Source organism: Triturus cristatus, chromosome 4_2 (assembly GCF_964204655.1).
Source record: "Triturus cristatus chromosome 4_2, aTriCri1.1, whole genome shotgun sequence".
In the NCBI taxonomy this organism is placed as follows: domain Eukaryota; kingdom Metazoa; phylum Chordata; class Amphibia; order Caudata; family Salamandridae; genus Triturus; species Triturus cristatus.
Genome location: NC_140586.1, coordinates 109,007,564 through 109,031,796, shown reverse-complemented (window position 1 = coordinate 109,031,796; position 24,233 = coordinate 109,007,564). Strand labels below are relative to the sequence as shown.

General features: G+C 43.7%; 1 protein-coding gene across 2 annotated transcripts in view; it reads left to right on the top strand.

Moving 5' to 3' along the window:
• OLFM2 (olfactomedin 2) overlaps positions 1 to 24,233 on the top strand; it is a 976,052-nt gene that overhangs the window by 790,176 nt on the left and 161,643 nt on the right. For both annotated transcript variants that reach the window (XM_085600732.1, XM_085600731.1), the window contains exon 3: positions 19,279 to 19,434. In XM_085600732.1, the coding sequence (XP_085456858.1) occupies positions 19,279 to 19,434 (156 nt within the window). The remainder of the gene's footprint in view (positions 1 to 19,278; positions 19,435 to 24,233) is intronic.

Sequence of the window (24,233 nt, the reverse complement as noted above, 5' to 3'; positions counted from 1 at the left end):
GCTAAGATCGGAGCTGTTGGCACGAAATTAGAAGAGGTAGAATCATGACCTGTGCATTTTCCTAAAACGACAGAGAGTAAGATGCTTCTAATGGGCAGTGGCATTGAATTCAAGAGCCTGGTTCCTGCTTAAGACAGGGATTGTCAACCTATTCGGACTCTCTTGAGGACCTAGATAGTGATGCTACAAAAACCAAAGAAGTTGTGAAGGTATTTGATGATCTTCCCACAAGGGACCAATGATGCAGGTGATTTAATATGATCTTGGAAATGCTGATTGTCCACACAGCAATCACAAAAGTGACTGTTGGAAATGCCATGGGCAATTCCATTTCAAGAAACCAGTCATAACTCCACTGGAGCTAATGCGTGTCACCCACAGTTGGGTGTCTCAAGAAGTAAAAGAATGCAACTCATAAATGTTGTGTGGTGGATAAATGTTAAATCATGATACACCTTGGCCTGGCGCTTTGTTAGAGCAACAGCAGATTTTGCAACCATCTAGCCTGTGACACGGCGCCAGGAAGCTAGATAGATAGATAGATAGATAGATAGATAGATAGATAGATAGATAGATAGATAGATAGATAGATAGATAGATAGATAGATAGATGGATAGATGGATAGGTGGATAGATGGATAGATGGATAGATGGATAGATGGATAGATGGATAGATGGATAGATGGATAGATGGATAGATGGATAGATGGATAGATGGATAGATGGATAGATGGATAGATGGATGGATAGATGGATAGATGGATAGATGGATAGATGGATGGATGGATGGATGGATGGATGGATGGATGGATGGATGGATGGATGGATGGATGGATGGATGGATGGATGGATGGATGGATGGATGGATGGATAGATAGGTAGATAGATAGATAGATAGATAGATAGATAGATAGATAGATAGATAGATAGATAGATAGATAGATAGATAGATAGATAGATAGATAGATAGATAGATAGATAGATAGATAGATAGATAGATAGATCCAACAGGACACCAAATATCCGAAGCTGAGACTCGTAAATGGTTGCACTGGATCAGAGCAGTCTGTTAAATGTCCTGCCCCCTCTAGGAAGTTTAGGAAATAGAAAGTGCATGACTGTGCCAGAGCCCACATAAAAAAGTGAAAGGACCCCCAATCCAACCAACACCTTTGGGAGCAGAGATCATTTAAAGTGTGTCAGAGGGTATGGGAGTCATTTAGAGTGTTGCAGAGCGGTAAGACCACCATACTCCGGCCCCATCAAATTTGTGTCTTTTCTGCTCTATTTAGAGTCTGCCGAAGTGTTAGTTTTCCAATCGTGATGCCTACACTAGCTCCACCATCTGAAACCTCTGACCTGACAGTACATCTACCATATGGCCATCACGTCATAGAGACAGTTATCTGCCCGATTTTAGGCAGTGTGGCATCACTAGATTTCCCACCTTTGGACAATCAGGTGAGGTCTCGCAATGACCCCTATATGACGGGGACATAAACTCCAGTGCAATGTGGTCATTGATTTGTTTTTTGCTTTTTAAGGATAAGCTCACGCTTTTGGACTTTATTCTTTATAAACAAAAAATATTTTGGAACAGGTGCTCACTCTGCAAAGCTTCATAGCCTTTAAGGAGCTGCCGAAGTGGCAGCTCCACTGAAGACAGAGGGATTCCAAACTCTGTGGCAGGGATCTCTAAGCATGAAAGGACATCCTTTGCTGTGTGCTGTAGAGCATTGACCCCGCGCAACCTGGTGGACTGCCAATCATTCTTTAAGATACCACCATAATTCTAAGGGACTAATATTAGTCAAGTGAAACGAAATTAACACATGTTTTGGCTCCTCTCATTCTGATTATATGAGGTTAGGTGTTTTCCCGCTCGGATTTGCTGGGTGTGGAACACAGTAGCAGCTCCTCCTTTTAGGCGGAGGAGCAGTGCCCCACTGCTCGTTGAGCAGTGCAAAAAAATAAAAATACAATGATAATAACAAGTTGTTGTTATCATTTTAGTTTTCCGTGCGCCTCAAAGCCAGGTTAGGGCAGGGTGGGTCTGTGCTTGCCACAGTCAGAGGGAGGAGGAGGTTTTTGCACTCAAGTGCGCATGACAGTTTAGCCGCTTTGGTCGGCCAAACCGTCATGAGCACTTAGCATGTTCTCCACCTGGTTGTGTTGCACAGCCCAGTAGAGAATATGGCCAGGCTCCCAGGCACTGCCTGAGTGGCCAAACAGGGCACTCACACCAATTACGATGCTGCTCATGCGGCTTTGTGTTTGGCTAGGAGAGTCTGGGAGCCTGGGTGCTTCCAGGGCTGCCAGTGCCAAGACTGAGGACAGAGGAGAGGCAGTGGCACGTTGACAGGTAGATTTATTATTTGTTTTCCTCTCCCCCATCCGCACCACCCCCATTTCGAAGCAGCCACCACTGGTGGAACAGCCTAATGCAATTTTGCTAGCTGGAAAAGTCAGATGAGATTTTGGCTGCAGCAGTATCCAAGTCTTATGTAGCTTTGCCTCTAAAGAAAAAAACAAATTCCTCCTCCTTCCACCCCACCTCCCCAGCCACCCTCCCTCACCTCAAAGTAGATGGTAAATGTATGCTTTGAAACCACAAGGAATATGAGAATCCATCTAGTTTTACAGCAGGAAAATAGGCCCAGCACGGTAATTCCATGGGGTTTTACCCACAATTGCATGGTTCTGGGATGATTTTACTATACAGAGATGGTAACATTGCATGTAGTGAAATTGCCCACTGCTGTGCAACCTGTTACTAAAGCCTTTGTTTGCGTGGACTCATCATGCTGTGAGGGACTGAGTCCATCCTCCTGCTTGCTATTGCTAGTTACAGGACTAGAGAAAGAAAGCCACCTCTGACGGTTACTGCAGAATCCCTTTTAAGACTTTGGAAGGCCATGCAACCGTAGAAGATGCAGAACATTGGCTTTTGGCGTTTTTTCTCCAAGAATTCTTTTGACATGAGTGGGTCAAAGTTAGGTGACAAACTTGGAATGGTGGGATAAATTTGATACAAAAGGCCTAAACGAATTTCGTTGAGTGCACTGCATCGCATTTGGGGATGCAGTGCGCGCAACGAAATTCGTTTTATTAATTTATATGTTAACTTACCTGTAAACCTCCATAATCCATAGTTTACTAGCCCCCACCCTGCCCCTCCCCCTCCCCACGTCACCGCCCTGCTGCTACTCCTACTACCGACCGCGGCTGCATTGTGGTATTGCAGAGGGGGTGGGGATGTGACCTTGTGCCTACACTGCCGATTGGGCCCAGGAAGAAAAAAAATCTTACTCAAGATTTGCAAACTAGGCAAATTCTGGATTCTTGACAATTGTCTGATCAACCTAGGGAATAAGTACCATTGTCTGCCAGAGGTGGCAGCACTTTGGAAAAGCTCATTACTGAATAATTAAAGTGGTACTTAAAGCTAAAGTTTGACTTACTTAAGTAGTGCTATGCATGTGCCACAGAAGGTCCGAGATATGGAGAACAGCTGACATCTTCTGAATTCCAATGCTAGTCAATATTCAAATGGCTAACTATTCCTTGGCGCCTGGCTTCCATCCTCATTCGACACATGGCGCCATTTTTAATTATGACTGGCCAGCCACTGTCACACTGTGGCGGACCCGGGGCTTTGAAGAGCGCCGGGCGGATTTATCTTTCATTCATGAGCTTCCTGAAATACATTCGCCGGTCCCGAGGCGCGGCGCATTTCAGAGTGACAGTATAAACAGAATTTAAATGAACTCCCGATGAAATTCTTATTACCTATTTATAGCTGTGAGGAGTCACCAATCTGTTTCGCACTATCCGCTAATTAAGGAAGCCCAAGGCGGCTCAGAGGAAAACTTTTAATGTGTTTTAATTCTCCTGGACACACAGCTTGGAATACCAAACTACTGCCCTAAAAACAGACTGCTGCTACTTTTCAGAAGTACCAGACTAGAGGAGCATGCATGCGAATAGATCCAAGTCATGCGAGGTACAGACGATTTTTGAGGCCAAATACGGCTTTATTTGAGATTTCTCCCGCCTAAAATTGCATTTGTATCAATATAACCCTATGGGGAAAATACATTTACCCGATTTTCTTTTTAAAATCTTCCACTTTGAAAATGTTGACATGTGTGGAAGAGTTACATGAGGTGTACAAATCAGTAAATGTATCAGCCCTTGTCATACCTATTTAATACGTTTTATTCAATTTTGCTCTTGTTAAATGGAAAGTACGGGTGTGCGAAATGTGTGTAATTTGCTTTTGCGAAATAATATGAATTTTAGGCACAATTATACATAATTATGCTAATTGCAGATCTGTAATTTCATGCTGTTCATCTGTTCATCTGTTGTTTCCATGCTTTTGTTGTAAAAGTTTACAACGAATGGCACATTCACAATACATTTTAACCGCAAATGACTCACAATCATGCAAAGTGATGCAATGGGAGAGATTTGGGAATTTCATGCAACAAGTGGAGCACAAAATTCCAGAAATTATGCAAATGACACTAGTATATTTTGAAATTCAGCTACACCTAATGCTGTTGGTGCTTGTTTGCACTCTTCCTGCCTTCCAATCTTGCACCCTCTACAATTATAACTCAATAGTCACAAGGCCTGAGCTAATTTGACCTTTTATCACGGATCATCTTGCAGATATCTGACTGCAATCCTTACCTCTGGGAAGGTGTGGCTAGCGGGCCAACATGGCAGCTGCCTAGATCTGGAGCTCCGTGCGAACCCTGGTTTAACCGACATCATCCGTCTCCACCGTGCCCCATTGAGATGATTTGTGGTGCTCTCTGGGTTACTTGAGTATGGCAGATCAGGGACAGAGTGGGAGGATTGATGAGGGCCACATATCCAGGGTTGCAGAGAGGGCAGACACTTGTGGCATGGTGCTGTGGTGCTCCTGAGCACAGTGGGAATGACTCTTGTGGATAATTTAGATTCAGAGTTCGTTCTCCCTGGGGGACTCACTAGGTGGGAGCAGATGACTACTGGAACCTCATTGAGTCCGGAGCTGATGCCGGAACTGCTGAGTTGCCGCTGGGGCCATATGCAGCATTTACTGGGCCTGGCTCCGGGTTGCGGCGGTTGCAGCATGGGCCGGTGAGTGCCTCTGACTGTGCCTGGCTGTCTGGGTCTGCTGGCGAGTCAGGAAGGTGCTGACTGACATGTAATGTAATGTGTAATGTAATGTAAAGTCTACTTCTATAGCGCTACTATCACTCCACGGAGTATCTTGGCGCTCACCCAGCTCAGATGTACGAGAAGGGGGGGGAGTAGACACAGATTCGCGCAGGACACTACATCTCAAACCATTGCTATACAAGCTGAATCAGACATAGAGTATACCCAAGTTTTTAATGCTTTCCTGTATTGGGTTTCATCCGACAAGGAACGTAAGGAAAAGGGGAGCTTGTTCCAGGCTTTAGCACCCAACACGAAAAGAGATTTGCCACCTTTGGTTGTTAGCCTGAATTTAGGGATAACCAACAGGTTCTGGCCCACAGATCTTAGACAATGTACCGGATTGTATCGTCTAAAACCCTGGCTTAAATATTTAGGGCCTCGATGGTGAAAAGCCCTAAAGGTAATCAAGAGGACCTTAAAAAGAATTCTCTTTGCAATTGGTAGCCAGTGTAATGCATCCATTGCTGCAGAAGCTGATGATCTTCGAGGCCAGCCTAATACTAGGCGGGCCGCTGCATGTTGGACCATTTGTAATCTGTGGAGTACCGATCTGCTGGTTCCTGCGTATAAACTATTGCAGTTTTTCTGGCTGACAACGGCAAAAAATCAAAGAACTTTCTCAAGGTTTTGGTTATGTGAAAACATGTGCCAGCTACCGCAACAGCTTGTTGTTTAAAGGACAGCTGGTTGTCAAATTTAATGCCTAAGTTCCGGACTGATGTGATGGTATTGGGAGGAGTTACCTCACCATCAGGCCAACAACCTTTCGGGGAAAACAGATTTTCTTTTCTGACCGGAAGAATTTCCGTCTTATCGGCATTACATTTAAGATGATTGTCTGTCATCCATTTAAATGTTGCGGCTAGGCACTCTTTGAGATTTTCTTCGGCACCAGCTCGATCCCTGTCTAATACTAGGATAAGCTGGGTGTCGTCAGCATACGAGATGGTACTGATCTGGAAAGAAGCGATCAATTCTATCAGGGGAACCAAGTACAGATTAAATAGTATGGGACTTAAACTCGAACCCTGGGGAACTCCAGAGCTGAGGGCCTTTGCTTCAGATTGATACTGGCCCAATACTGTAATTTGGTGTCTGTCTCTAAGAAAGTTTCTCAGCCAGGTCAGAGCTGTCCCATCTACCCCCGCGGCAGCTAAACGGTCCACTAAGATGTTATGTGAGACCGTATCAAAAGCTGCCGACAGGTCATTGGGGGTGCCGGACTTGCTCGCTGTAGTGATTCCCCGCACTAACCTGCACAAAAGGTCTAAATTGAGGGGACCCCATGGGGATTTTATAGGAGACAGTACTCTGCCCTTGTGCTCGGGCCTCAGTTGGTAGCTCATGCCCTCCTTCTCTCACTTTTTGGCATACAGTTGAGGGGGGTATGAAGCAGGCCTGGCACCTGAAGGGATTGCAGAGCACCCATGCTCCAGAGGGCAGACCTCCATCTGTAACATACATACCATATATCATCCCCCGGATGATAACTCATTATTCATTGAACAAATCATTGAAATCATCACAATGAATGACAATACTCAAGGACCCCAGATCTTCCTGGGCAATATCAATCTACACTGGAATTACCTCAACGACCACTCAGTGAATAACCTAAAAACGTTTCTATTAAACCATGAGCTATCCCAAATTTGTGACAGGCCAACACATAACAAGGGGGAGACCCTGGAACTTATTATCTCAAAAATCCGACACAATTTCTCTAGAATCTATCAGCCCCTGTGACTGGACAGACCACTATTGCATCACCTTTGTCATCAATCTAAAGGAGATCCCTAAGCATGTACAACCAAAGAAAATAAAGCAATGGAAAAGGGATCTTCGTAATATAAACCAAAATGATCTAGCTACCCTATGCAATAAAACCTTGATCCCACAGACCAACATGGAGGATGTCAATGAGGCCACTGACTACTATAAAACTTTCATATTGAAAGTCATGGTTTCCATCGCGCCTCTGCATCAGAAAAACATATCAAATAAAAACTCAAAACCATGGTTCAACGACAACTTGAACACAGAAAGACGTAATCTTAGAACAGCAGTAAGAGCCTGGAGATCATCGCCATCCCTAGAATTTCTAAAAAGTCTACTAAGAACAATGAGGAATAGTTACAATATAACAATAAGGCAAGAGAAAGCTAATTCCTTTAGGAATACAACTTGACCAAGCCAGAAATAGGCAAAAAAAACTATTTGAAATAGTCAAGCAGCAATCACGTAACACATACAATGCCACAGTCTCCAGGACCAGCCCCATGCCAAACTGCGAAGAAATGGCCACCTTCTTCAAAGAAAAAACTTCAAAGATAGGAAACGAGTTTCAACTAGAAAAGGACCTACTACCAACTACCCCTTGTAATTTCTCGTATACCTCCCAGATCACGGAAGGGAATGAAACACCCTGGCCTCCCTCAAAAAACTATGCCTCCTGCAACTCCTTCTCCCCAATCAACAAACACGACGTGTACAAAATTCTCTCCTCCTTAAACCCATCTAATCACTTCAGGGACCCACTATCTCCTCGCATACTCAAGGAAATCAAATCCTGTGTTATCCCTCTATGGACCAAGATTGTAAACAGATCACTACATCAAGGCACTATCCCTAACTGCCTAAAAGTAGGTCAAATAACTCCCATTTTAAAAAAACACTACAGCAGACTGCTCTGATCCAAACAACTACTGACCCATCTCCAACATCTCTACCCTGGCAAAGCTCTTAGAAAAATGTGTACAGAGTCATCTATGCAACCACATAATCCAATATCAACTCCTTGACCAACACCAATGAGAATTCAGTCAAGATCACTGCACCGAATCTGCACTTACTTAGATAGTGGATGACATACTAAAAATGCTAGATCTAAATGAATCATGCCTCCTGATATTGCTTGATTTATCAGCTGCCTTTGATACCATCAAACATGATAATCTATTGAAATTCCTGGAACAGAGGGTGGGTCTATCAGGGGTCGTACTTCAATGGTTCGCTTCCTTCCTCCAAAACAGATCCCTAAGAGTCAAAATGAAACAATAGCTATCTAAGCCCCATGTGATCACGCTCGGTGTTCCTCAAGGCTCAGTTCTTTCTCCCATTCTATTTAACCTATTCCTTGAACCACTGGTTTACCTCCTAAAATCTTCCAATATCCAATACCACATGTATGCTGATGACACTCAGCTGCATCTCAAAATCGCCTCCCCAGAGGACATCATATCCCTCAATTCCGTCTTACAAAACACACACCTGTGGCTTACGGTTAACCATCTCAAACTCAACGCTGCCAAAACAAATTTCTTCCCATCTCCCCACTGAAACACAGCCCCAACATCGATCTTTGGTTGAAACATGTTACAGCCCTCAAATACTCACCCTACATCATGGACTCTGCTAGATCATTAGGTGTCACATTAGAAAAACACCTAAATATGCAGGATCACATCAACGCAGCCACTAAAGGAGAGAATCATCAACTAAGCATCCTGCGAAACTTAAACTCTTTCTACCACAAGAAGATCTAAAACAAACGGTGTAAGCCCTAGTGTTACCCAGACTGGATTATGGTAGTGCCACACTATGTGGCCTACCTCGATACAAACTGGCCCCTCTAAGAGCATCCCTCAACACGGTAGCCAGACTGGTCCTTGGAACAAAAAGAAACACACACATCTCCCCGGATCTAAAAGCACTAAACTCGCTACCATATGAGGCAATAATTCAGCTGAAGATTGTCTGCATTACGCATAGGGCGTTACACTACAATACCCCCAGTTACTTGGCTCAAAAGCTAGAAAAATCAGGGGGCAACAGAAAATCATGAAGCGCACTCACCCGCTGCTGAAACCCCAACGTACTCACACAAAAAAAAACGAGTGCATTCTCGGCTATTGCTCCCAAGATATGGAACTCACTACCACCGATGTTCACCTAATATCCTCTACCTCCTCCTTCAAAAAAGAAGCCAAATCTTTACTACTAAGGAAGTTTTTACTTTAAGACAATATACCGATCTCACTGATATAAGTCAGCAAACTACCAGGGAGCTTATCCCCTACTATTACTGTCTTTATTCTAGATGAATCTGTGTTATTCTATTATACTTTATTTTTTGTTTGATTCTTCACGCATGTATTTCCTGTTTTTTGTGTTTTCTTTTTTCTCAGACCAAATAATACACTAGTACCTATCACGTAAAGCGCTCTCATACCCACTAGGGTCACGTTCGTGCTATACAAAACTTTATATATAAAATAAATAAATAAAAAAGACCTGAAGGCGCTGAGGGGCATGTGTGCCGCATTAACTTGCGTATTGTTGGCTTCGCCGGAGTGCACTGAAGGGCAGTACCCCATGAAATAAATTGAAAACTGGTTCCAGAAAGAAGTCTCTCATCTTTCTTTGCAGTGGAGCACTGTCATAGATTTCATGTGTACGAGTCCCCTCCTGGAAGTGCATCCTGCTAATAGTGGAGTGTATTCTAAACTTTAGAGATCGAGATATGGTGCTGAAAGTGGTGAGAAGTGTTCCAAATAAAGAAAACTAATGTGATGATATTTCCAAACTACACTTTGATGGTACAACATAAATGCTTCACGTTCCTCCAGATCAAGAAGAAGCTCCTAGAAATGGCACTCGGGTATATGCTTTTGTTCCCTGCAACATTGCGGAGAGCAACTGAGATTAAGTGGAACAGTACAAGCTCATTACCACACATACAAGGCAGAAAACTCGCCATGTACTACCAGAACTCAATCCCGATGGAGCAGCTGTGCATTGTTAACCGGTCCCTGCAGGTACCGGCATGTGGCACATACTTGTGGATCACTGACAGGTTCTTGGGGCAACTGAGTTTATTTTCCGCTCCCCCGATAACATGCCTGACCGTTAATCTTCATTCTTGGAGGGCACACCAGCAGATGATCGTGAGGACCTCTATGGTTCTCAGCTCCTTGCCCTGGTAACTCCACAAACTGTAGAGGCCCTACTTTGATCCTTGGAGGTAATGATACTTACTGACTGGGATGCTGATTTGCACTTTTTTGACTCTGAGGCTAGAAGCCCTATGGCCGAGGTGTTGAAGGTTTGGCCCCACCAAACTTTATAAGGTAGGGATTTGGAAGTGGCTACTGTACTTGGAGGTGCCCACTCTGGACTGCTGCCATAAGAGTGGATTGCATTATGGTGTATCACCAGTGATTAGAACTCCCACAGGGGCATTCTTAATTATGCGCCAAACAGGCAGATCTGTGTGGAGCTTGCATATACAGCTGGCAGCCTGCTTCCATGCTTCTCCTTACTTGCTACATGCCCCTGATTGGAGCGTGTAGACTTTACTGCTTGCTGCTGATTAGTGGTCTCATGGACGGACAGTTGGGGAAGTCTGTCCAGATGTGCATGGGCAGGGGTCCTCTCTTTTTATTTCTACATTATGTTAAGTCTGTACCTCACATAGCTTTGACTGTGGTTGGTGGGGCAGGGGCAGGGGGAAGGACGGGCTGGGGCACCTGGGCCCTTGACTCTTGGTAATGATCATTATTTTACAGATAAATGCCATAATATAAGTTTGTCACCTGTTACACTATAGGCTTTAATGCATCCACTTTGTAAGTCCATTCCTTGCTGATGTGATGGTGGACACAGATGTCATTCAACAGGACTCTATCACCACTGCTGCATGCCATGTCGGCACATAATGCTGGAGAACTGGGCAGATTGCTTGAAACTTGGGCATTGGTACCTGTTTGGGTGACTGTTCAAATAACTACTGTACTGGGAGCACCCGACCCACACCCCCCTGAGATTTTTATATTGGCACTATTCAAGAGATCCAAGACTGACAGAGAAACGTCTAGACTGACTGACATAGTCCTCCTGTTAACACGACACGCGTTAACCATGCCATGGAAGAGAGCTATTTCCCCTTCCCTAACCAAATGGCAGAATGCACTGCAATAATGGCTGATGGTGGAACCCCAGTCATTGTACACTGAAGAGCTGAGAGGGCTGTGCACATTCTCCATTGCGTACAGGTGGAGCGAGCTCATTGAACGATTGCAGGCTCACAATAAAAAGGACAACACACCTCCAGGAGAGCCTACCACACAGTACATGCCAAGACCAGCTACCATACTCACAGCTTTCCCAACCCCAGCTGGAGGCTCAGGTGTATGCACCCATTGGATTGGCTGCCCCCCTCTGCTGTTCCAGCAGACGAGGACGGCCACGTGGAAGAGACTGTATTTGGAGGGGACAAATAGCCCATACTTTGCCATCCTGGCTTATGGAGCCGCCTTGAAAGTGACCCCTGATTGCGACTTTCTTTCCCGCTTGCTGTTGTCTTTCTCCACTTTTATGGTACCCCCCCTTCCTCATGTGCCATAGACATGAATGTCAATGCCAACGCATATTTACCGCAACAGTATAGCAGTGAGGTCCGGCACAGTTTTCTCTAACTGTTACCTTATGTATAGCAGGGACGCACAGTTGGTGGCCCTGGTTTTGGTCATTTGCTAGTGGTATTGTGCAAATACTTTAGGGCTCTCATTGATTGTGTTATTATTAAAAGGCAAGGAGACTTTACTCAAGCACTGTCTTGTCTGTCGATCATCAATGTGCACTGTCCATTCATCGCTTGACTGACCATATCACCTGATGGCAATAATTTTATCTTATAAAAAAACAATCCTTAACTCTGATGCCCATCAGTTCTGCATTCCAGCCTCTTCCCCACACATATCTTTAAGAGGTATCGCGTTTTCTGTTCTAGCCCGCTGTGTCTTCAATTCTAGTCTGGTGTGGATTGCTGTGAGTCATGTGAAATGTGTAATGTCGCTAGTGTGAGTGTACTGTCCCTGTCAGCTGGAGTTCCTCTCTACAGCTGGAGGCTGACTTTGTTCCATTCTAGCTACTGATGGGGTCCCCTTGCTTGTAACTTGTTCTTTGATAAAGTAGCTGTTGGCACCCACTTGCCTTCTGGGTAGGGGTGGGCGTAATTTGCGTAATTGCGTTACGCAAATCTCCGCGAAACGGTAAAAATCTCCGCGAACACGCAGAAATTCCGCGAACACGCGGAATTGCTTGTTCGCGATGCTTTTTTCCTGTTCGCAATTGATGTTTGCGTGCTCGAGGAGAAATATCTCGCGAACATGCATTTTGACAACGCGAACAAGCAAAAATTTCGCGAAATCGCGGAAAGCAGACTCTTGCGCAATTTCGCGTTCTCCGCGGAACGCGAAATTACGCAAATTCCGCGAGCGGAACGGAATTTGCTGCCCAGGCCTACTTCTGGGTCTTCCTATCAGCGTGTATAGTTCACAAGCAACACTCTTCTAAAAGCCCACAGCCCTTAACTGCACATCTACTGACATTCAGTTTGGAAATCGAGCACATCATCACCACAGTTAAAGTTGCAGGGGACAAAGGGGCAGATTTACAAGCCCCTTGCATCACTTTTTTGACGCAACAGCAGCGCAAACAATGCGGCCTATTTACGTGTCGCATCTAGGGAGATACGTCACGTTGTAAAGCCCTGCGTCACATTATACCTGTGTCAGGTGTAATGTATGCAAGGTGGGCGTTCCCACGCAGGAAGGCCTCCGAAAAGTGACGCAGCGAAATCTACAAGATTTCACTGCGCCACTTTTAGGACGCCACTGCATCAAAACCTTACGCCTGCTTCAAGCTGGCGCAAGTAGTGACGCAGTGCAGTGGGAATAGGCCTCAACGCGCATTGCTGGAGTTGCGTCGTGCTTGCAACACGACTCCAGCAAATGCGTGACTTTTCCGTCAACAGTTGTGTCAGAATTTCTGACGCATCTGTCAATCCTTGCGCCATAGTGCGCCGTATTGTAAATACAGCACATCTATGGTGGCGCAAGGGTTTCTAAGGGTGGCGCAGGGAAAGTGATGGATCTGTACAGATGCGTCACTTTCTTGTAAATCTGCCCCACAGTATTTCTGAAGAGCCATTTCCTTGTTGTGCAGAATACAAAGACTTCCAAGTTCTGCATTACCTCGTGCCTCTTCCTTCCACAATCCTATGCTTGCTACCTCTTTATCTCCAGGTTTGGCCAAAGTTTTAAAGACAATGGAGTAATTTGCATAACTTGGAGAATTTTGTTGCGCTTTTTATGCACAATTCGCAATATTTCCAAAATTGCGCCACTATACCACACCATGCAATTTTGTAGTGTTCGCTGGAATATTTTACCATGAATACACATGAATAACATGAATGGCCAGCTTGTGATTTTCCATTATGTTTTACTGCAAAACGCAGCCTCACGTCAAAAATTGACGTCAAAATGCAATGCAATCTAAAATTTAGCGGTATGTGACAGATTTGCATTTCGGGTAATTTCACATAAATTTCCTAAAACTTCACTTAGTTATGCAAATTGAGCAAATTATGTGAATTTCGCCCACCAATATTTATCTCACCCTTGCAGATACATTTTCATACCTGTGTTCCCCTTAGTAACTCTCAGCCTGCTGTTTTCCTCCTCATTTTGTCTCCCTTTTCTCTCTTTCTCCCTCTGCCCTTAGATCGAAGCCTGACAATGAAAGCAGGTCCTGGTCTTGAAATATGAGTGCCAGCGCCCACAATTGTTGAAGTTAAACACCGGCGCAATTTAATCCCTGCTCTTCCTACAATCTCCAGCCCTCACCCAAACAAATTCTCCCTTCCAGCCCATACTCCTTCAAAGAACTGCCATGTGTTAGTTCAAAATGATCTTGGCTTCTAGCAGGTAGCCCACTGTACACACAGCCCTAGTTCTGGTCTGTACCCCAAGCCAGAACCTCTACACAGCTCTGCTAGCAGCCTACAGTCCTGCTTCCCCTTAATACTACCTTCCAGAACCCAGCTTCCTATATAGGCCTGGAAGCATCCCTTGTCCAGGTCTGCAAACATCCTACCTTCAAGTACCGACCCATCCACACAGCTCTGACAACACAAACCTTAGCCCTGGTGTCCTCCATCACGGGGTTCTAATTCACTAGCCCATGAGCTGTTTTTTAGGTCTCGCCTGACCCAGCGCATGCGCTGGCCTGGCGACACATTTTGTGAGGGCTCCAAAACGTGCTACCAGGCCAGCCTAGAGCTACAGTGCATGTGCGCGGGTGCGTGCATCGCGCTTTACCGCGATTACTTTCACTTTCGCGGCCGCTTTGATGTTTGATCGCGCCGCTTTGATGTTCTCTTTAATAGATTGCAGCAGTTAAAACAAGCATTGGCATAGCCAATAGGTCTCGCTTTTGGGACCTTATAAGTGTTTAGTTATGCAACTGTTGCATGGCTAAACACTTATAAGGTCCCAAAGGCGAGACCTATTGGCTATGCCAATGCTTGTTTTTATTGGTTCTGAATTGTAGTTAGAGCATGAACCTCAACCAGCGACGGATATCTTTTTTTGTGTACAAACCTACTTAAGAAGCACAGACCTAGCTGTGCAGTAGTGGCGCAGAGTGCATCATGTGGGGAAGTGAGGGAGAGGGAGCTAGAGTGGAACTGCAAGTCTCAGTCTGGTTAAGGCGGGAAGTAGCACTTCTTAGCTGCCATTACAGTGAGTTTTGCATCGTGTGGATGCGGGTGATTTATTTGTGAGGTTGTTCTTTATATCTTTGCTGAAGCTGAGGAGTGCTGTTGCTTATTTCCAATACACATTGCTCAGCAGAAAAAAATGGGGGCATATCTACAACCTGGCGATAGAAAATTATCGCCGCTTTTGAAAAGCGGCGATAATTTTATTGCCTAATTAGCAAGGGCAATTGCTTTAGCGCTTCTATTCTTAACGCCCAGCTTTGCATCTCTAATGAATGGCAAAGTGGGTGTTCCCGACCTGACATGACAGGAGAAATGTCGGTAAGCGACATTTCTCCTATCATCAAGCCCCATGCTATGAAGCATAGCGGCAGGAAAAGTAGCGATAACCCCTGTTATCGCTACTTTCCTTACGCCTGCTTCAGGACTGACTTAGCCATGATATCCTATGGAAGGTGGATATCATGGCTAAGTTTGTGAGTCCCTATCAACAAGCTAACGCCACATTTCGTGAGATTATCGCTGGGTTTCCAGCGATAATCTCACGTTAGGCAGTTAGCGCTAGGATTTTTATCGCTTTTGAGATAAGCGTTCTAATAGCACGCTATCTCAGCGATAAAAATCCACGCTAGCCGGCGATAATTATCCTAGCGCTAAGTGCGCTTAGCGATAATTATTGCCGGGTGTTGCTGATATGCTCCATGGTTCTTCTGGGTTTTTTCTTCTTGATCTCGAGCCTAATGTGGTCAAGTATGTGTGTGTTGCGTTGGCACCATAGATTTTGGTCCTCCCTAGCAGGGACCGTGATATTATAGATGACTGTTTGGAAGATAATGTAGCAGATCTCGAAGGCAATGCGAGCCTTCAACAGCTATGGGGCATATTATCAAAGGCGATAAAATTATCGCCGCTTTAGCGGCAGGAAACTGCCGCTAAAACGGCGATAATGGGCTTGGTAATATGCTCTATGAAATTCCAATTGAAGGCCATGTTAGATGTGAATGATATCTAACCAGAGCTTCAATTGGAATTCCATAGAGCATATTATCAAGCCCATTATCGCCGCTTTAGCGGCAGTTTTCTGCCGCTAAAGTGGCGATAATTTTATCGCCTGGCTTGATAATATGCCCCTTTGTAGGTATAATTGTGTTGAACCGGCTCTCACTCTTGATGAATCTTGCAGCCACTTGGGGGGCAATATTTAGTGGAATCAGGTGTGTGCCAGCAAGCAGTGAGTTCCTGCCATCCAAAAGGGTTGACAATGGTGTTAGAACAGCAGTTTAGAAGTAGGGCTCTGGAACCACTGCACTCCGGATCAGCGAGAAATGGTGCCAAACTGTGAGAGCTTTCTTGGTGATGTGGGTCTTAGTCCTGAGGCTGCTATTAATAGTACATCTGAGAGACATGGAGCTTTCAGCAACTTCAGGGGTGAATCTGTCGAGCTTCATTGCTATTGGCAACTCTTGTAATTGACATTGTCTACTATTACTTATGTATTCGTTTATTTATTTGTTTGTGTAATTCTAGAACCCAGGATAACCTTGCGGTGTCCTGTTGCTAACGACCTACAATAGATCACCTAAGTTGAATAATGGATTCCTACTTCAAGAGCCAGTTCTTTCATTGTTTCTTGAATCCAGAGAGCACTAGAACATTAGAAAGGTGACTCATTTCTAAAGGCAGAGATTTCTAAGACTTTGCTACCTGAAAGGTTAGGCATCCGTTAGAGCCAGAGTGGTGGTCCATGTCTGCTTGGGAGAGGAGCAGTTTGTGGATATAAAAGGGGCCTACGCAGTGAAGAGCTTTGACACATTTAACCCCTTCAGTGCCCGCCCCTTTCCCCGCCCTGTGCCGGCCGTTGTATTAGCGGGCGGGGTCTATGACGAGCTGGACTCGTCATGGGCACAGCGCCACCGCGGCCCATGACGAGTCCAGCTCGTCATGGGCACTGAAGGGGTTAAAGAGAGTGCGCTTGGGTATTTGGATGCAGCGCAGAACAGGTTCTGCTTCTGTGAAATAAATCTTAACGTGAGTAATCGATGACCAGGCATGAATAGTTGTGAAGCATTAATTCAGATGAAAAATGTGATTGTCAGATGAAACTTTCAGGTAGATACAGGTACCCTGATTGCTCTTTATGCTTCTACCATCCGGAAGATGTCATGAAGTTTCATGTATAGGTTGAGTATGGCAAGGGCCAGAGAAATGCTTTATGATCTTACGGTGGTCATTTGGACTGGTATCATTTGCTGAGAGGGAGAGGTGTGGCGCAGCAGCCAGAGCGGCTGACTCCGGAGAGTGGGGATCACAGTTCATTCGCCAGTGCTGGCGGCAGCTCATCTCAGCATCATGTGATTCTGGGCAATAGCTCACTTAATCTCCCCCACACCCCCTAACACCTGGATACCCTTAGGGGTGGATAGTTCCAGTGCTTAAAACACTAGGGATGAAACAATGTCGTCCAGCCTTTTTAGTTATGCAATCCCTGGGGGAAGAGCTTATAACTTCATCGGTTACTTCGTTTTTAAAGTCTGTTTGTAAATATAGAAGACTATTATTATGTAAGAAACTGTACTGTAAAAATTCATTTATAATATTGAGGCTAGTCCTCTTTTATCTATTAGATTTATGTGTTTTTTGCCCTTGATTGTAATGAATTAGAAATGCGCTTTTATGATTATTCTTTTAATCGAATAAAGCTTGATTTGATTGATTTGATAAGTCACGCTTTACAAATGTGGAATTACTGTGGGATAGTTGTAAGAATGCACTGTGCTGGCAGTGACTAGTGATGCTCGCACAGAATATAAAGAGGAAAATCTGCTGCAGCTCTACTCACACTTAATTCATGCCATACAGGCATCACTTGTAATTGAAGGACTGCAGTACAACTGGCCACATCTCAATGCAATCATTAAACATGTGCAGTGATTAAACAAATGTGAAAAGTGCAACCCTTTCCAAAGTCAGTGATATAATAAATTGCATCATCTCTGATGTCATGTGTGAGGTAATAGGAGTGTTTTGTACAGAACAGGTGTATGCCCATAACTACTTGTAAATAAAGGGACCCCCTCTATGCGCATGTAAGGTCCGGAGTCAGAGGGGAAAGCACAACAATGAATAAGACAACAAACTCCTCATGGACCTCTATTTCTTTTTTTAAGAATTAATCTAAGCATGGGTTAATCACTTCTTATGATACATGTATATTTTATACTTAGATACACAAATACATAGTCCTTGTATTAATTATAAAAACATTTCTTTTTATTTTGTTTATTGATCATGATTTATACTTTTTATCTGACCATTAAACATTAATCTCCATTCTTTCTAAAAAACAGTGCAGATCATTTCACTGTAGAGAACACATGTATTTTTTTTAAAGGTATTTTTTATACAGTTTATATGAAAGAACAACTACAACCTACTCAGCATGACACAAACCATTCCCAAACATACTAACCACTCTTACTAATTCACACTCATACAAAACACATGTTCTTAAAGGGTACAGGGAACATCAGAATGTAGCGGTATCTCCAGTGTTTAGTTTGTAGATGGCGACAACATAAACAGAACAGGGCGCACGTTAACCCATGCTTAGATTAATTCTTAAAAAAAGAAATAGAGGTCCATGAGGAGTTTTTTGTCTTATTCATTGTATGCCCATAACTAACCGTAAATGGGGTATTTGATTGTTGTTTAGGGTTTTGAACCATAATGTCTGTTTTGGTGAAATGGAGACGTTTTGTAATGTTGATGAGTTGTTGGCCTTATCAAAAACTCACCTACATCTTCATGAATGCTTTCCGCGTGGTTCTGCTTTTAATGCTAGACCTTTATCTTAATTTACCTGCACCACTCTCCATCCCCCCCCAAAGTCCTGCCCTGTGTTCAGTAAATCCCTCCCCGTAAGTATTGGACACAGTGTAACCTTTACCGGTACCCAAGTACCACACCCTTTGCCCCTCCTCCTGCCACAGAGCCCACAGCGCAGAGGGTGTCGCATTTGGCCACTCTTTAATCCCATTTCTCCTGCCCCCTGTGATACTCCTCCTTCTACACCCGCCACAGAGCACTCCTTGCACTACGTCCTTTTTTATTCTTTCCCACGTCACCTGTGAATGTTCCCTTTGTAATGTGTACTTGAAATGCCTCTCTAACAATAAACAACACCTTGTGAATCAAGAAAGCAAGGCCACTACTTATGTATCATCGTTTTGCCTGCTTTGCGATGAGAGCAGTTTTCCATCGCTCTGCCGTATACCTTTATCCAACATGGGGCTAGCGTGTGCTCTTCTTGTGCTAACCTTGCCCCCCCCCCCCCCCAGGGTGTAGGTTGCATAAACTTAGAGTAAACATTGGGTCATTATGTAACAAGAGTGCAATACACTAGTTTATGCTGAGAGTGGAAAGAACTCCCTTGAGTGGCATTGATAACTATATAGGGTTTGAGTGGAATTCTCATAGTGCGTGTGTTGTCGTCACAGGTGCAGAACATCTCACAATCCATGGGGGTGATGGAACTCCGGACATACAGAGACCTGCAGTACGTCAGGAACACGGAATCCCTTATGAAGGTCTTGGACTCCAAGCTCAAAGTGGCCACGGATAGCCAGAAGGCTCTCAACACAAAAGGCTTTCAGGTAATTTATCAAGTGAAACGAGAATATTGGGCTACTCAAGTGCAAATCACTGCAATCAATGCAAGATTCTGTGTTCTGATTATTGCTTAACATAGTGGAATGTACCCAAGGGATAGAGACAACGAAGTTAGGCTGTCATCAAAGGTTCCGACTGAAATAGTTTGGGACGTCTGGTCATGCCTCATGAATCGAATGACCAATGATTTATTAAGCAGGTTTCAACCTTTGTAGAAATTCCTGCTGATGACTTATAAATTGTTTAGAACTATGTAAAACTGTGAAATGTCACGAAAATTGCCGAAAAGTATAACAATTAATATTTTGATTACCTTATGTGAAACTTGAGTGCTAGATCACAACATGCATTCAAAAACCACTCAGGATTGGAGCCCGGAAAATGGTCTGAGGGAAAAGTCAAGAACATTTCTGGTTGTACCCGGGTCCCACAAAACAAAATAATGCAGGCTTTGCCAGTGTAATGAAAACTTTGGAGACGCTTGGAATGGCCTAGCTCCTGGGTTCCTGGATTGTAGACGTATATTGAACTTCTTTATAGAACATTCCAGATGAATCTTGTGGCTTCTAGGAATTGGTATTGGTTATCCAACTTTGTTAACTGGTTGAAGTTCATCACTTAATATAGCCATATAGCCCACTGATGAGGGTTATAGCGGTTGTTAAAGGCTCTGAACCCCGGTTATAGGCCTGGGCCGCAGGCGGTGGCCTATTAAGAGGGATAGGCTATAGCCCGTGGCAGACGGGCTATAAGGCTATTTGAAAAATCCACCAAATAAGGATAGATTGTGCTAAATTAAAAAGGGAGAAAGTTGAAGGCAAACATTGCAATGTTGGAGCTCAGGGCTTATGCAAGCCATTATCAGCCCGGAGCTACTCCATTGTCTTCAATGGAGCTCTCAACTTTCCAATGTTCTAATATAGCCTTATAGCCCGCCGTAGTGAGCTATACCGGCTATTAAAGGCCCGCCACAGCGTTAAAGGCCTGAGCCGAAGGCGAGGGACTTTAACAAGGGAGCGGGACTTTGATAGCCGATATAGCCCAGCTACGAAGGGCTATAAGGCTATTAGAACATTTTGCCAGTAGAGGGAAGAATGTTCTAATAAATAGAACAATGGCCTCTCGGAGTTCGAGGGTGTTTAAAACTCCTCAGGTTCTGAGATGCCTTTCTGAAAACAGCATTGGAACGTTGCTTTGCGGGCCTTTACTGGCCAGTAGAAGCTCGGAGCACTCCATTGTATTCAATGAAGTGCTCCACATTCCAATGTTCTAATGTAGCCTTATAGCCTGCCGTGGCGGGCTATACCAGCTATTAAAGGCCCGCTCCCGCGTTAAAGGCCCGAGTCGAAGGTGAGGGACTTTAACAAGGGAGCAGGACTTTAATAGCCAGTATAGCCTTGCTACGAAGGGCTATAAGGCTATTGGAACATTCTGCCATTAGAGGGCAGAATGTTCTAACAAATAAAACAAAGGCTTCTCGAAGCTCAAGGGGATTTAAATCCCCTCGAGCTCCGAGAGGCCTTTGTAAAACATTGGAATGTTTCTCTGTGGGCCTTTACCGGCCCGTAGAAGCAGGGAGCTCTCCATTGTCTTCAATGGAGCTCCCAACATTCCAATGTTCTAATAATAGTTCTAATATGATAATTACTAGTAGTGGTAGTGGTACTAGTAGTAGTAGTAGCAGCAGCAGTAGAATTAAAACTAGCATAGCAAAACTATTAAGTTTAGTTCCAGCATTAGCAGACATATTAGCCTAAGTACTTGTAATACTAGTAGAAATACAAGTTGTTGCTTTTCTAATGGTGTTATGAGAGGACAATTTGTTGTGCTATTCTACCAACAGTAGTATTGCCACTAGTTACATAAGTTATGTTTTTACTAAAATTCGTAGTAGTAGGGGCCGAGGTAGCATTAACATTATTTCAACTATATGTTGTAATGGTGGAAGTAACATTATGACTATAATAAGTAGCGCTAATAATAGCACAAGTTGAAAACAAATATTATTAAATGCAATATTAATACTTATTTTAGTATGAGTAGCAATGCATGACCGATCCTACTAATTCTGGTAGCAGTGCTTTTAGTGAAATTAGTACTACATGTCATAACATTACATTTCTAATATGCTCAATAGTCTACAAAAGAATATGGGCCATATGTAGGAAGCCAAATTGCGATCGCAAATGCAGAAATTCGCCGAATTTCGGCGTTTGCGATCGCAATTTGGGCAGTGTGCTATGTAGCACATAAAAACCCACATGCAAAATAAGGAATCGCAAAATTTGTGATTCCTTGTTTTGCTAATGCATTTAAGGAAACCCAAATTGCGATTCCTTAAATGCAATGTAGGAAGCACCCAAGTTGTGCGATTTTGGCTTAAGGAATCGCATATTACCACCAACCTCAAATTGGTGGTAATTTGCTATTTCTTTGAAAGATGCACTTTTTTGCATTTTTCAAAGTGCCATGTGGCGCACATACATGCCCTTAGCGCATGTATGTGCGCCACATGTGCACACATGTTTATTTCAGGGGTGCAAAAGGGTGTCCTATTGACACCCTTGCAACCTTGAAATTGCATTCTCAATTTGCGATTCTCTAATTGTGAATCGCAAATTGAGAATGTCTTCCAATTCATTCCTATGGGCCTTCTAGCCCATAGGAATGAATGGCAAGGTATTCCTTATTTGCGAATCTCAATTTGGGATTCGCAAATAAGGAATAGGTGGGAATCGCAAAATATTTTGCTAATCCTACCTACATTCCGTTTTGCAATTCTCTAATTGCGATTCCCTAATAATTGCAATTAGAGAATCGCAAAACACGTTTTACCTACATATGGCCCTATATTACTAGATCTGGGAGTAGTAGTACACCTAAAAGAAGCAGTTTGGCCAGGGTTAATAGCAGCATTACTTGCAATACAAGTCAGTAGTCAAATCACAAATAGCAGTACTAATAGTAATCTGACTAGAAATTGTAATAGCAGTGCTACTTTTGAGAGTGCTACTTAAATCAGTGCTAAATACCATGTTTTATTGGTCTTGATACGCATAATTGCTGAAATGATACCACTTTGCAACTTTCCGTAATTATCTTCCATTAGGGGTCGCAGTTTACAGAGAATGCACACAAAAACAGAATGTGAACAGCTGTTGTTCGCAGGGCTTTGTTTGAAAGCATCCTTGTGCCACAAATTGACACATTGCGTTACTAAAATATAGCACAAAAATACATATTGGCAGTTCGGGAAATTACGCATAATTTCACCAACATTTCACATGAATATGCAAAAGCAAACTGTGCAAATTCCTCACACCCCTACTGATATTAGGGTGCATGTTAGTCTACCACTCAACATACCATTATTGGCAGCAAGATTAGCAGTGCATGGCAAGGCATCGTCATTTCCATTCCACTGAGTAATGAAGTAAATGGATTTTAGATATGGTCTAGACATTGGACGACATTGCTGAGGCAGAAATAGAATCTGAGGCATAATTTCACTTTCTGGTCTGACTAAAGTGGTAGCACTCATTGTGCATCGAGCATTAATGTAGCATAAATCAGCAATTCATCTGTCTTGAGGCACTAAAAGAAGAGGTGTTGAAATCAGGGTCTAGTGTGGGAGTTGAGTTTTGGGATGTAGGCCTCTAATTCCCAAAATCGCAGACTTAGTGACGGCAACACATAAAGCTGCAATGCACAAAATACTAGGATGCAAATTGGAAATGTATTTCTATCTGGAAAAGTATAATTGCAATTAATAATCTGAAGAGAGCCTATAATAGGTGCCTTCCTCATCCTACAGTTTATCAGTGCTTTGTGGCTACAAATTGTGTTCACAAACAATTATCAAATTACAGACCTGTCAAAGCAGATGCTACACATTCACAAAGTGGAAGTTGTCCGCGATGAAAGGTTCAAATGCTGTGAACCACATCTGTGGCCATCAGTGTGTAGGAGACCAGGCAGTGCTCCAGGGGATCACAGTATGCTCCTATGTTATGAGAACGTCTGTTTTATTTCTTTATTCTAGTCTCTTTCCCTGTAGGAACAGTGGCTGGAACAAAATCTCAAGCATTTTGTGAAAGCAAATGCCAAAATGGAGGTCTACTGCTCAGTCCTTGCTTTTGCAGACATTTAGGATGAGCAGCACAAGGAATCTTATCTCATGCATAATAATGAGGCAGGACTTTTTGAGACTCATTGTGAATGGCGTTTTGTACGGTGATTGGTTTATACATCAGTGGCAGGGTAAATGGTGACAAATTTGAACCTTTGAACTGCTGCTCTTTCTCTTATACATGAATACCCACAAGATGTTCAACCCATATGGCTAGCTTGTCAGTTTTACCTGTTTAGTGTGCCTGCTAACTGTCTTTAAAATCACGCTATGACGCGCTGTAGAGTCCCTCTCTTCATAGTAGTCATGCCGAGGGAGCTGTCCAGGAGCTGGAAGGACCGGTCTACTGGACTCCCTAAAAAGAAGAAAGTGCCGGGAGCTGTCTAGGTGCTGAAAAGGCCCAGACGCTCGTTCATTACGGCTCCGATGACAGTCAGACCGAAAAAGGATGTGATATTTTTGGCAGCCCAAATTTTTCATCGACGGGATAAGCAGCACCCAATTATTGCACGAAGATGGGGTATAACATGCAGACTTTGGTGCTTCCTGTAACAGAATCTGCATGGCACCTTCTTTACTCGGCAGTATCCCCCCAATTAATTTCGTCAGGTTTTTCCGTAGAAATGTACATTGGTACAATGCAGGTGCTTATTA